Source organism: Microcebus murinus, chromosome 2, assembly GCF_040939455.1.
Source record: "Microcebus murinus isolate Inina chromosome 2, M.murinus_Inina_mat1.0, whole genome shotgun sequence".
In the NCBI taxonomy this organism is placed as follows: domain Eukaryota; kingdom Metazoa; phylum Chordata; class Mammalia; order Primates; family Cheirogaleidae; genus Microcebus; species Microcebus murinus.
In genome coordinates, this window is record NC_134105.1 from 33,733,696 (window position 1) to 33,747,605 (window position 13,910).

At 38.8% G+C, this 13,910-nt stretch overlaps 1 protein-coding gene across 1 annotated transcript in view; it reads right to left on the reverse strand.

Annotated features, from left to right (window-relative positions):
- Positions 1 to 13,910, reverse strand: part of ZSWIM5 (zinc finger SWIM-type containing 5) — a 138,229-nt gene that overhangs the window by 5,289 nt on the left and 119,030 nt on the right. Inside the window, exons 7-12 of the mRNA XM_012775986.3 lie at positions 13,422 to 13,568; positions 12,706 to 12,843; positions 11,321 to 11,581; positions 10,959 to 11,094; positions 9,961 to 10,118; positions 31 to 194 (exon numbers count right to left, since the gene is read on the reverse strand). Coding sequence (XP_012631440.1) covers positions 31 to 194; positions 9,961 to 10,118; positions 10,959 to 11,094; positions 11,321 to 11,581; positions 12,706 to 12,843; positions 13,422 to 13,568 — 1,004 coding nt within the window. The remainder of the gene's footprint in view (positions 1 to 30; positions 195 to 9,960; positions 10,119 to 10,958; positions 11,095 to 11,320; positions 11,582 to 12,705; positions 12,844 to 13,421; positions 13,569 to 13,910) is intronic.

Here is a 13,910-nt window from a genome sequence, read left to right on the forward strand (position 1 = left end):
AAGTGGGAATTGCCCACTCTTCCTCCATACCTGTAACCCAAGCTCCAAGGCCACATTGAGCAAGGTGCTGTCAGTACTACTGTCTGTAGGAGTAGCAATCTTGAATGCATCTTGGGCTAGTTTGAAGATGAGGGAGGAAGAATGGATGTGCTTCTGTATTGCTTCCAGAATCGTTCGGAGTCTCAGAGTGTCTCCTATAGGTGCCAAGAGAAGGGGCAAGGTCAAGGTCTGCTTTAAAGTTTCCCTAAAGGTGAGCTAATCACAACAGACACTGCTTGAACTGGCTGCTAGCAATTCATTGAATGCTTCTGAATGCTACCATCCCTCCTGGGTGGTCAGAATGTCTCTACTGAACACATTTGAGGCTCCTTCCTTCCCAGGTCCCCATATGAATGTGCTTGTCTCCACTTTTTCATCTGTGTCATCCACCCTTACCCTCTATACCTTTAGGCTCTTTAGGTACCAGCAATAATTTTCTTGAACACCTGAATTCTGAGGGCTACTTATTTTTTTCCCCTTCTTTTTTTCACTAGAGCCTCCTGTGGGCTACTTATAAAGGAGACAGGAAGCTACATTACTGCCAAAAAAGTATGCCAGTTGCACTGTCTGCCTCTTACTACAACGCCCTGGAGCAAAAAGGAGCTGGGCCACCACTTCCTATGCAATAGGTAAGGATTCTATACAAAGTACTGCTACACAGAGTTAAGGAATACACCATCATATGAAGTGAAGGCTGTTGTATGAGGGCAGTATAGTTAATGAAAGATTGGTATATCTTATGAAGGGTAAATATGTGAAATAAAGATAGAAGAAAAATCAGGCTTTATGTTTTGCTTTGTACCTGTTGATAAAGTCAAAGATGTAAAGTGGCAAGAGTGCAGGGTTTGGAGTAAAATACACTGGGGACTGAACCTGGTTTAGCCATTTAACAGCTCATTTACCTCATTTGTAAAATGGAAACTATAACTTTTAGGGTTATGAAAATCATAAATAATTTGTATATAGTTAATATTCTATGATTCTATTTTTATAAAAAAGATAAACAGTATGTGTATAGCATGTGTACATATATATGAACAGACAATGTCCAGGAATATTTATACCAATGTCTAACTATTAGTTATCTTTGGGTGCCAGGATTATGGAATAGATTTCCTTTATTCTTCTATCATCTTTAACACATTGACCACCACATTAGAAAAAACAGATTTTTCCTTGGGGCCATGGTGTTTTATTACAAAAAGAATAAAAACTTTAAAAACAAAGTGATACTTTCTAATTTAATGAAAAATTTGTTATTTTTTATTATTCCATGCATGAGTTATCTGTAACTTGGAAAATAGTTCATGTGGCTCCCAAGCTAAAGAGAGGTTTGAGTTACATATGCTTCATGAGGCCCCGGGCTCAAAACTAGCATGAGTTAAATATAACTCACATGAAGTTAGTGTGTTAAAAATAATTTTTAAGGGCCAGGAGCAGTGGCTCACACCTGTAATCTCAGCACATTGGGAGGTTGAGGCAAGAGGATCACTTGAGGCCAGGAGTTCAAGACCAGCCTGGACAACATCATAAGACCCTATCTCTAAAAAAAAAACAACAACAACAAAAATTAGCCAGTGTGGTGGTACATGCTTTTAGTCCTAGTTAGTGGGGAGGCTGAGGCAAGAGGATCACTTGAGCCCAGGAGTTGGAAATTACAGTATGCTGTGATGATGCCACTGCACTCCTGCCAGGTCAACAGAGCAAGACTGGGTCTCAAAAAAAAATTTTTTTTTTTAATTAATAGATTCTGTCTTTAGAGAAGTTTTAGGTTTATAGAAAATTGAGCAGATAGTGCAGAGTATTCCCATATATCCCCTATTACTAACATTTTACATTAATGTGGTACATTTGATGAACCAATATTAATACAGTCATCTCTCAGTATCTGTGAGGAATTGGTTCTAAGACCCTCGTTGGATACCAAAATCCAAAGATGGTCACATTCCTTATATAAAATTGTGTAGTATTTGCATATTGCATATGACCTACCACATCCTCCTATATACTATAAAATCACCTCTAGATTACTTAAAATACCTAATACAATGCCTAATATATCACTTCATTTACATGGATTCAACATAGTACTCAGTGCCTGGCAAATTAAAGTTTTGCTTTTTGGAATTTCTTTGTTCCAAATATTTTCTTTTCTTTTTTTTCCTTTTATTTCATCATATTATGGAGGTACAAATATTTGTTCCAAATATTTTCAATCTGTGGTTGGTTGAATCCACAGATCCAGAACCCATGGATATGGAGGGCCAACTGTACATTAGTAGTGTGGTACATCTCATGAACCAATATTGATACATTATTAACTAAAGTCTATAGTTTATATGGAGGTCCACTCTGTGTTATATAGTTTTATGGGCTTTGACAAATGTATAATGTCATAGATCCACCATCACAGTATCACACAGGATAGTTTTACAGCTCTAAAAATCTCCTGTGTCCCACCTATTCACCTTTCCCCATTCCTCCTGAATCTCTGGCAACTACTAATCTTTTTACAGACTTCATAGTTTTGTATTTTCCCGAATGTTATATATAGTTGGAAAGACATAATATATAGCCTTTTCAGATTGGTTTCTTTCAATATTTAACACACATTTAAGGTTCCTCCATGACTTTTATTGTGGCTTGATAGCTCATTTCTTTTTATTGCTAAATATTTGATTGTATGGATATACCACAATTTATTTTATCTATTCACTTTGTGAAGGACATCTTGGTTGCTTCTAGTTTGGAGCAATTATGAATAAAGATGCTATAAACATTCATGTGTAGGTTTTTGTGTGGATATAAGTTTCAAATCATTTGGGTAAATACCTAGGAGCATAACAGCTGGATCATATGGTAAAACTATATTTAGCTTTGTAAAAAAAAAAAAAAAAATGCCTAACTACCTTCTAGAGTGGCTGTGCCATTTTGCATTCATACCAGCAGTGAATAAGAGTTCCTGCTGCTCCACAGCACTGCCAGCATGTGTTGTTGTCAGTGTTCTGGATTTTAGCCATTCTAATACTATGTAGTAGTATCTTGCTGTTGTTTTAATTTGCAATACCCTAACGACATACAATGTTGAGCTTCATTTCATCTTTGTTTGCCCTCTTTGTTTTTTTTTCTTTTTATCCTTCCACGATTATGGTAACGTTTGCCATCTTTATATGTTTTTGGTGGGCCATCTCTTCAGATCTTACCTTATTTTTAAATTGGGTTGTTTCCTTATTGTTGAGTTTTAAGATTTTTTGTATATTTGGGATACAAGTCCTTTATAAGATATATATATATATATATATATATATATTTTTTTTTTTTTGAGACAGAGTCTCGCTTTGTTATCCAGGCTAGAGTGAGTGCCGTGGCGTCAGCCTAGCTCACAGCAACCTCAAACTCCTGGGCTCAAGCAATCCTCCTGCCTCAGCCTCCCACGTAGCTGGGACTACAGGCATGTGCCACCATGCCCGGCTAATTTTTTATATATATATCAGTTGGCCAATTAATTTCTTTCTATTTATAGTAGAGACGGGGTCTCGCTCTTGCTCAGGCTGGTTTTGAACTCCTGACCTTGAGCAATCCGCCCGCCTCGGCCTCCCAAGAGCTAGGATTACAGGCGTGAGCCACAGCGCCCGGCCTATAAGATATATTTTTCAAATATTTTCTCCTAGTTTTTTTAGCAGTGTTTTTCATGGAGCAGACATTTTTAATTTTAATGAATTCCAACTATCCACCTTTTCTTTCTTTCATGGATTGTGCTTTTGGTGTTGTATCTAAAAAGTCATCACCAAATCCAAAGTAATCTAGATTTTCTCCTAGCTGCCAGAAGTTTTATAGTTTTTTGTTGTTGTTGTTGTTTTACCTTTAGGTTTATGATCCATTTTGAATTAATTTTTGTGAACGGTGTTAGGTCAGTGTTCTATAGTCATTTTTTTAATGTGAATGTCCAGCTTTCCTTGCATCATTTGTTGAAAAGACTTATTTTTTGCTCCTTTGTCAAATATCAGCTGACTATATTTGTATGTGTCTGTATCTGAGCTTCTAATTCTGTTCTATTTATCTATTTGTCAATTCTTTCACCTACTACCACATTGTTTTGATTATCCTACTGTTATAATAAATGTTTAAGTAGTTGGGTAGTGTCACATCTCTGACTTTGTTGTTTTTCAATATTATGTTGGCTATTCAGGTCTTTGCTTTTCATATAAACTTCAGAAAGAGTTTGTTGATATCCATACAATAATTTGCTGGGATTTTGATTTGGACTGTGTCAAATCTATAGATTAAGGTGAGAAGAAGTGACCTCTTAATATACAGTTTTCCTATTCATGAACATGAAATATCTCTATTTAGATCTTTGATTTTGTTCATCAAAGTTTTATAGTTTTCCTCATATTGATCTTATATACATTTTGTTAGATTTATTCTTAAGTACTTAATCTTTTTGAGTGCTAATATAAATGGTACTGTATTTTTAACTTCAAATTCCAATTGTTCTTTGCTGGACAAGCAATAGGACAGTAACTGACTTTTTTTTTTTTTAATTAAAAGCCTTTTAATGATAAAATACACCACGAAATAAAAAAACAATGGCATAGTGTTGAGAGAGAATACTGTGAAATACATGCTACAAAAAGCTTTAATATCTAAAAAACATTCAAAATATATGAGAGAAAATATAGAAGGATAATAATATAATAATATCTTTGCCCATTCTCTAATAAGTTTTTTTTTTTTTTTTTTTTTGAGACAGAGTCTCGCTTGTTGACCAGGCTAGAGTGAGTGCCGTGGCGTCAGCCTAGCTCACAGCAACCTCAAACTCCTGGCCTCAAGCAATCCTTCTGCCTCAGCCTCCCGAGTAGCTGGGACTACAGGCATGCGCCACCATGCCCGGCTAATTTTCTATATATATTAGTTGGCCAATTAATTTCTTTCTATTTATAGTAGAGACGGGGTCTTGCTCTTGCTCAGGCTGGTTTCGAACTCCTGACCTCGAGCAATCCGCCCGCCTCAGCCTCCCAGAGTGCTAGGATTACAGGCGTGAGCCACTGTGCCTGGCTCTCTAATAAGTTTTTAAAAAATTTTCAGAAAAAGTAATTGACCTTTGTATATTAGTTTCAATTCTTTCCTTTTTTTTTTTTGATTCTTTGTGATTCCTACATAATCATGACATTTGTGAACAAAGACAATTTTATTTTTTCCTTTCCTATATGTACAAACAATCCCCAACTTAAAATAGTTTCACTTATGAATTTTCCACTTTACCATGGAGGAGTATCTGTACACTCTTTTTTCCCTTTTCTTGTCTTACTGCATTAGTTAGGTCTAGTATGACGCTGAATAGGAGTGGTGAAAGGGGCACATCTTGATTTTCAGAGGAAAGCATCTAGATTCTCATCATTAAGTATGATGGTAGTATGATGTAGGTTCTCTCTACATGTTCCTTATTAAGTTGACACAGTTCTCTATTCCTAGTCTGTTAAAAGTTTTTTTTTTTCTATGAATGAGTGTTGGATTTTGTCAAACGCTTTTCCTGCATCTATTGATATAATCATATGACCTTTCTTCTTTGACTGTGGATGTGATGGATGACATTAATTGATTTTCAAGTGTTAAGACAGCTTTATGGCAGGGCGCGTGGCTCACGCCTGTAATCCTAGCACTCTGTGAGGCCGAGGTGGGCGGATCACTCAAGGTCAGGATTTCAAAACCAGCCTGAGCAAGAGCGAGACCTTGTCTCTACTATAAATAGAAAGAAATTAATTGGCCAACTAAAAATATATAGGAAAAAAATTAGCCGGGCATGGTGGCACATGCCTGTAGTCCCAGCTACTTGGGAGGCTGAGGCAGAAGGATTGCTCGAGCCAAGGAGTTTGAGGTTGCTGTGAGCTAGGCTGACGCCACAGCACTCTAGCCCAGGCAACAAAGTGAGACTCTGTCTCAGAAAAAAAAAAAAGACAGCTTTATATATACCTGGGATAAATCCTACTTGGTCATGGTTTTTTAAATACATTGTTAGATTTGCTAAAATTTGTTGAGGGTTTTTACATTTATGTTCATGAGTCATACTGGTCTCCAGTTTTCATCGCTTATAAAATCTTTATCTGGTTTTGGTATTAGAGTAATGCTGGCCTCTAAGGAACTGTTCATTCGGCTTCTATTTTCTGAAAGAGACTATAGAGAATTGATCTCATTTCTTCCTTAAATATTAGGTAGAACTCACCAGTGAAATCATCTGTGTCTGGTACTGTCTGTTTTCTGTTATTAATTACTAATTCAATCTCCTTTTTTTTCTTTTGAGGCATAGTCTCACTCTGTTGCCTGGACTAGAGTGCCATGGCATCAACTTAGCTCACAGCAACCTCAAACTCCTGGGCCCAGGCAATCCTCTGCCTCAGCCTCCCGAGTAGCTGGGACTACAGGCATGTGCCACCATGCCCGGCTAATTTTTTCTATATATTTTTAGTTGGCTAATTAATTTCTTTGTATTTATAGTAGAGACGGGGTCTCGTTCTTGCTCAGGCTGGTCTTGAACTCCTGACCTTGAGCGATCCTCCCGTCTTGGCCTCCCAGAGAGCTAAGATTACAGGCATGAGCCACCGTGCCCAGCCTCTTTTTTTCTTTTTGAGAAAGAATCTCGCTCTGTCACGCTGGCTAGAGTGCAGTGGTATCATAACTGACTGCAACCTCAAACTCCTGGGCTCAAGCAATCCTCTTGCCTTAGCATCCTGCACCACCATGTCTAGCTAATAAAAAAAATTTTTTTTACTTATTGCTTGCATCACTTTTGGAAAAAAGAAAAAAAAATGTTTAATAAAATATATAAAAAAATTTTTTTGTAGAGAGAGGGTCTTACTATTTTGCCCAGGCTGGTCTCTAACTCCTTTCCTCAAGCTATTCTCCTGCTTGAGCCTCCCAAGGTACAGGGATTACAGGCATGAGCCACCACACCCAGCCTACTTTTCTAACATGTGCATTCAATATTACAAACTTCCATCCAAGCATTTCTTTTGCTGCATTCTGCACCATTAGTTGTATTTTAATTTTCATATAGGTCAAAATAATTTTAAATTTTCTTTGAGACTTCTTCTTTGACCCATGAGTTATTATTTCTTTATTTGAGACAAGAGTTTCACTCTGTTGCCCTGGCTAGAGTGCAGTGGTGTCATTGTAGTATAATACCAGTAGTACCATAGTACCAGATTGGTCTTGAACGCCTGGCCTCAAGCTATCCTCCTGCCTCAGCCTCCAAAGTGCTAGGATTACAGGTGTCAGCCACCATGCCCAGCCTCATTTTTATTCATTCTTGAGTGAGATTTCATAGTTTGTGTCTTTCAAGGAACTAGTCCATTTCATCTATATTGTTGAATTTACTGGCATAAAGTTATTCATAATATTTCCCTACCATCATTTTAAAGTCTTTCTAGACTCTATTGTGATATCATCTTTCTCATTTTTGATATTGGTAATTTTTGTTTTTCCTCTCTTTTTTTCTTGATCTGTCTAAACAGAGACTTTAATTTGATTGATCTTTTCAAAAAAGCAGCTTTTGGTTTTACTAATTTTTCCCTTTTTTATAGAGATGGGGTATGGCTATGTTGCCCAACCTGGTCTCAAACTGGCCTCAAGCAATTCTCCCCCTTCAGCCTCCCATAGTGCTGGGTTACAGGTGTGAGCCACCGTGCACAGCTTGATTTTTTTCTACTTATTTTTTTATTTCATTGATTTCTGCTCTGATCTTTTATTATTTCCTTTCTTCTGCTTACCTTGGGTTTCATTTGTTTTTCTTTTTCAGGTTTCTTAAGGTAGAAGCTGAGATGGCTAATTTGAAACCTTTCTTTTTTCTAAATGTAGGCATTTATTGCTAAAAATTTTCAAGTAAAAGTTTAGCTACATTCCACAGATTTTGAAATATTATGCTTCCATTTTCAATCAGTTCAAAAAATTTTCTAATTTTCTTGCAATTTTTTCCCCTTTGGCTTGTGAATCATATAAAGACAGGTGTGTGGTTTAATTTCTAAAAATCAAAGGGATTTTCCAGATATCCTTTTATTATTGATTTCTAATTATCTAGTGGTTGTCTGAAAATGGTTATTTCATCTTTGGGTTTTTTTGTTGTTGTTGTTTTGAGACAGAGTCTCATTCTGTTGCCCGGGCTATAGTGCTGTGGTGTCAGCCTAGCTCACAGCAACCTCAAACTCCTGGGCTCAAGCAATCCTTCTGCCTCAGCCTCCCGAGTACCTGGGACTACAGGCATGCGCCACCATGCCAGGCTAATTTTTTCTATATATTTTTACTTGGCCAATTAATTTATTTCTATTATTTAGTAGAGACAGGGTCTCGCTCTTGCTCAGAGCTGGTTTCGAACTCCTGACCTAGAGTGATCCGCCCGCCTCGGCCTCCCAGAGTGCTAGGATTACAGGCGTGAACCACCTCGCCTCATCTTTGTTTTTGAAACATAATTTCACTGGTATAGAATTCTGGGGGATTGTGATTGTGTGTATATGTGTGTTTAAGTGTTTTAAACATTTTTCTTCACTGTTTTCTGGCTTAATGAGAAATCTACTATCATACTCGTTTTTTGTTCTTTATCATGTTCTTTTCCCCCCTCTGGTTACTTTTAAAGCGGTATGATTTTCTCTTTTATTACTGGTTTTAAGCGATTTGACTATGATGTGCCTTGGTATAGTTTTCTTCATGTTTCTTATGCTTGAGGTTCATTGAGTTCCTTGGACCTGTAGTCATTTATCCTCCTTATCCTGTTTGGAATCTGATATTCTATGCCAGGCAACCTCTACTTTCTGCCTCCTACACAGATGCTTATTATCAAATTTGTTGATTTTTGCCAATAAGATTGGTAAAAATGTTATTTCAGAATAATTTTAATTTGTGTTTCTCAAGTGATACCACACATTTTAATTTTCTAAAAGTCATTTGTATTTCCTTTTCTATGAACTGTCTGATCATATCCTTTGTTCGATTTTTGTATTAGTTTCTTGATCATTTTTATATTGGTTTACTGTATCCTTTACCTTTTCTGCAATGAACATTTTTTTTGGGCAATAAGATACAACATAAAGCTATTTTAATTTTTAAAAATTTCAAAAATTCATGTAGTTTCCTGGTATAAAATACTCAAGAGTCCATGTTAGCTAATATTATATTTTATAGCTTGTCATATGAGGACTTATTTTCACTTCTTTTTGTGAGAAAACCTGCATAGTTAACAGGAAGTATGTATGCTTTAAGGCCTGAGAGTCACTCTGGACTGCTTATCTTTTCAGGGCAATGGAAAAATCACAAAATTCTTATCTGTAAAGAATTCTGCAGCTCTATCTTAGTCATCACTTCATTGTATCTTCTTATGGCTCTAGGAAGCTGAAAGGTCATTGACAATGATCCTCATTTTATAGATTTTGAAACTGAGGCTTAGAGACATGGAGCAAGTTTATCACATGGAAGGTTAGATTTAGAAGTTAACTTAAAGATCATTTAATTCTATCTACTCTGGGTCCTGTAATTAGTAACTAGGGCAAAGTTTTGGCTTGTGCCCAGGTGTTCTTTCTGATGGCAGCAATCAAAGTAAGGATCCCCATCATTCTAAATCAGGGGTCCTCAAACTTTTTAAACAGGGTGCTAGTTCACTGTCCCTCAGACCGTTGGAGGGCCGGACTATAGTTTAAAAAAAACTATGAACAAATTCCTATGCACATTGCACATATCTTATTTTGAAGTAAAAAACAAACAGGCAAAAACACCTGAATGTGGCCTCCGGGCCGTAGTTTGAGGACACCTGCTCTAAATGGTTGAGAAAGAATAAATAGCTTCTCTTCTTTAGGAGACCACAGGCCAAGTCTTTGACAGGTCATGGCTGAGCAGGCACAGTGGGGATGCTGGAGCCTAAGGTCTATCTATGCTCACCTTTGGCAGCAGTCAGCATGGTGGAGGCCAGTTCACACTGCTGTGATTCCAAGTGTCCAAGCGTGAACCAGCGAGGATAACGGCTGGGCACCACAGACACCATATGATGAGGGTGGGAAGTGTCGCCTGCAGAAGCTGAGTTTTCTAGAACAGGTAACCTAGAAGACCCAGAAGAGTCATCAGCTACTATCCAGACCCTGGCCTTCTGAGCCACCTTAGAGAAGCTTCCTCTTTGCAGGGGACGAACTGGGGAGATGAAAGGATTAACTAAGACCTTTAAAGGGTTTTAAACCTATGGTTCTATACTCTATGTGATGTGAATGCCTGGGCAGTTGCAGTACTCTAGCTGAATAGTCCATACCGCAATTGGATTTGAAAGGCAGTTCAAGAGCCATGGGGTTATTTATAAAAGTTTTAGAAATACATGTCAAGGAATTTCCTGTTTTACCTGAGACATTCACATAGCCTTATGGTCTAACTAAAATTTTTCTTCTATATAGTTTGCTGCATCCCAGAAGTCCACCTGCCTAACCAAGGATCCCATTCTAGTCTGCAAACAAAATGTCCATAGTTCATTGTTCTCAAGACTTGGGGTAAAGATATTTATTTCTACATCCCTCAGATTCCTCTGGGGACCCATGCCTGGGAACCATGACTCAGTTGAGCTATGGAAGGGCTCAAACCCCTTCTCATCCTACCTAAATGACCTTAGAACAGGGAGACTCAGGGCTTGGGTGCTCCATATCTATTAATATTTCAGGGCTCCCTGAGACAATCAACCATGAGGTACATCCAAGGAGCCAAGTAGGTCACCAACAAGGAATCCAAGATAGGAATCCTAGATCATATAAAAATATCTGAGCCATTTTAAGGTAGGCTTGGTGGCAGATCCAACAGAATAGACAAGAAGGAAAGAGAAGAAAGTGGGATGAACAAAGAAAGGGCACTGGAGATTTCTGCTTTGGCGCAGGCAACTATACCAGGAAAGGGCTATTCACCTCATGGCACGTAAGCCTAATTTATAGGATAAGTCTGGATCATGAGGCAGCAGAGCTGAGAACAAATACTTGGCAAAGGTATGCATGGGAACACTTTCTCGGTGGATGACTTCTCCCAGACCGCTGAAGGGGCCTCCTGTAGGAAGAAGATAAGCCAGCCAGTTAGTTTATTTTATTTCGGGGATGTTTCCATTTGCCAGCCTGGACTTCAGCCCCAGGATCCCATGCATGTTTGCTAACCATAGGAACATTCACTACATGTAATATCATAAATGTTCTTATATGTGTGCTCTGTTAAGGAGGGGAACCACCCAGGGGTCACAGGTCAAAGAGAATATGACAAAAGGCCCTTCTCTACTTACCTTCCAGCAGTAAGAGGCACTGTTTCTGCAGTGTTTGCACTAGCTCATCATCCAGCTGAAGTTCCTGGAGTTGGCTTAGGAGCTGCTCCTCATTACGGCACACCTTGTCCTGTGCATAGAGGCCTTCAGGCATCACCCTCTGTTGACCCATCCCCATCAGAGCAACTTCCAGGGCCAATGACAGGTAGGACTCACTGCTGTTTGGGCAGCTTGCAGCTACAGATACATGCTGGTACACAGGAGGTCTGCTTTCATTCATATCTGAAGGCAACAGGGCAGCAGGTTCTTTAGGTCAGGCCCAGCAGATTCTTCTGTCTTTCCCTCCCTCCCACTTTTGGGATATAGTCAATAGCTATCACAGAAAAGCTGAATTGGAACCCAGGAGAGGAAGGAAAATATACTGAAAAAATGTTACACAGAGCCACAAAGATTCCCACCTCTTTCTTAATATGTGAACTGGCTAGGCTAATTGTGATCAGAGGAGGAAGATAATGGCCACCCTTGGTTGGGGCCACTCCTTATATCTCTACCCAGAGGAATCTGAATCCATCCAGTGAAACTCTTACAAGTGCTATGTTATCATTATTTTATATGTTCCACCACTGGGTTCATAATTTCAGGAAGAGAACACAGTTTAAAAGTTAGAGACTTGATTTCTTTTCTCCATCATCCATTCAATAAATATTTATGGAAGACTATTAAATGGGAGGTACTACACTGAGTACTAGGATCACAAAGATAAGCAAATCTTCATTTCTATTTCGTAGCTGATAGTCTATTAAGAGATGCTCACTTTTAAACAAATTGTAATCTAGTGTGCTAAATACTAAAGTAGATATATGAATACAATATAGTGATGGTATAAAGGAATGAAAAATCAATCCTGTCTCTATCTAGTCCTGGCAACTTTGAGACTCTATTAAATTATTACCTTCTATTTCTCATTTGTATTAATGAAACTGGTACAAACCACTAAGAGGGAAGGAGTTCAAAAGAAACCAGGGAGTACTATGCAACTAAAAGAGATATGCACATTCTTGGTAGAAGTTCTTTCCCACTTTCAGACTGCTCTAGGTTCTGATCTCTAACTGCTGAAATTCCTCTATCCCATCTTATTCCCCCGGACCACATTCTTTAAGAATTTTGGTAGGGAAAAGAGAGGAGCAAGGAAGGCTAGCAAGGTAAAATGTGAAAGTAGGACAGGGCCATACTATAGGATGGGAAAGAAAGGTGGGAAAAAGAGGAAGCCTGAGGAAACCTCTCATGGGCAGTCCAGTTTGGACAAGAGGAAAATGAAAGGCTGCCAAAGGGGGTAGAACAGAGTCTGGCAGGGAGTAGAGGATTGCCAAGGGCACTCTTGGCTTGCCTCAGGCTGACCCCTGTACCTGACACTTCCAGATAGCCGTCATCATTCAGTCGGCAGGCTTCAGTCAAAGTGAGAAACAGGCAGCCAATGGGATCCAGGGGATGGCCCACCCAGCCCTCTAGGTTTGTGATGGTTGTGGTTCCTCTTTGCAACAGTTCTGGAAACAAGCAGGTCAAAGTTTTAGAGAGTAATAGAGACACATGGCTCTCTGTCCCGGCCTGGGTCTCCTTATCTTTCAGGTCTTGACCCTGAGAGTCAAAGAAAAGCTTCCCTTATTGTCTTGCCTTGGATTGATAGAACTGGCTATAAGCACACCAGCCAGCTGCAAGGTCATATGGTCTGCATTGAGACTGCCTGCTGGTTCTGTATATGTGGATATAGCTTTATAGTTTTAAAAGGGTTTCCGCATGACAGATCTTTTTTTAAAATTAAACTAATTTTGCAAGTTTATTCCTCTGTAGGGATTATCAGCAAAATGGCAAAAATACATGCCAGATCTTAATGAGCCTTCCAACTGCTTTGTGAGGTAGGCAGGCAGGCATTATTCCCATTTTACAGATAAGAAAACTGAGATTCACAGATAGTGAGGCACTCCACGTAGCAGGTGGAATGACCTGGAATTCCTTAGCCCTTGCCACACATAAGATTTAATGAAAATTAAGTTCCGGGCCTTGTATCCTCTGAGCATCCTCATCAGCCTTAGGCTTCAGGGGACTAGTCTCTAAATCACTATACCTTTCTTCTGATGCTTGTAGATTTCCAGCTGCCGTTGCTGCTGCAACCTCAGAGTATTAATAATGGCCACCGTTAGTCTGAGGGCCTCTTTTGGATAACCATGGGAACGCAGGGCATCAACCCGAGCACAAGCTGTAGGCACATGCTCTACCAAATAAGAACAAAATATTTTGGTTGAGTTACTATTTCAAATCAGGAAAATTCATTCTTGATAAAGGGAGTTTCTGTTTAGTACAGTTCCTCAAATTCAATCTGACATCTATAGTATACCAGGAACTGTGTTTTTATCTTTTTTTTTTTTTTTTTTTTTGAGACAGTCTCACTGTGTTGCCCAGGCTATAGTGCTGTGGCGTCAGCCTAGCTCACAGCAACCTCACTCTCTTGGGCTCAAGCAATCCTCCTGCCTCAGCCTCCTGAGTAGCTGGGACTACAGGCATGTGCCACCAAGCCCAGCTAATTTTTTCTATATATATATTTTAGTTGGCCAAT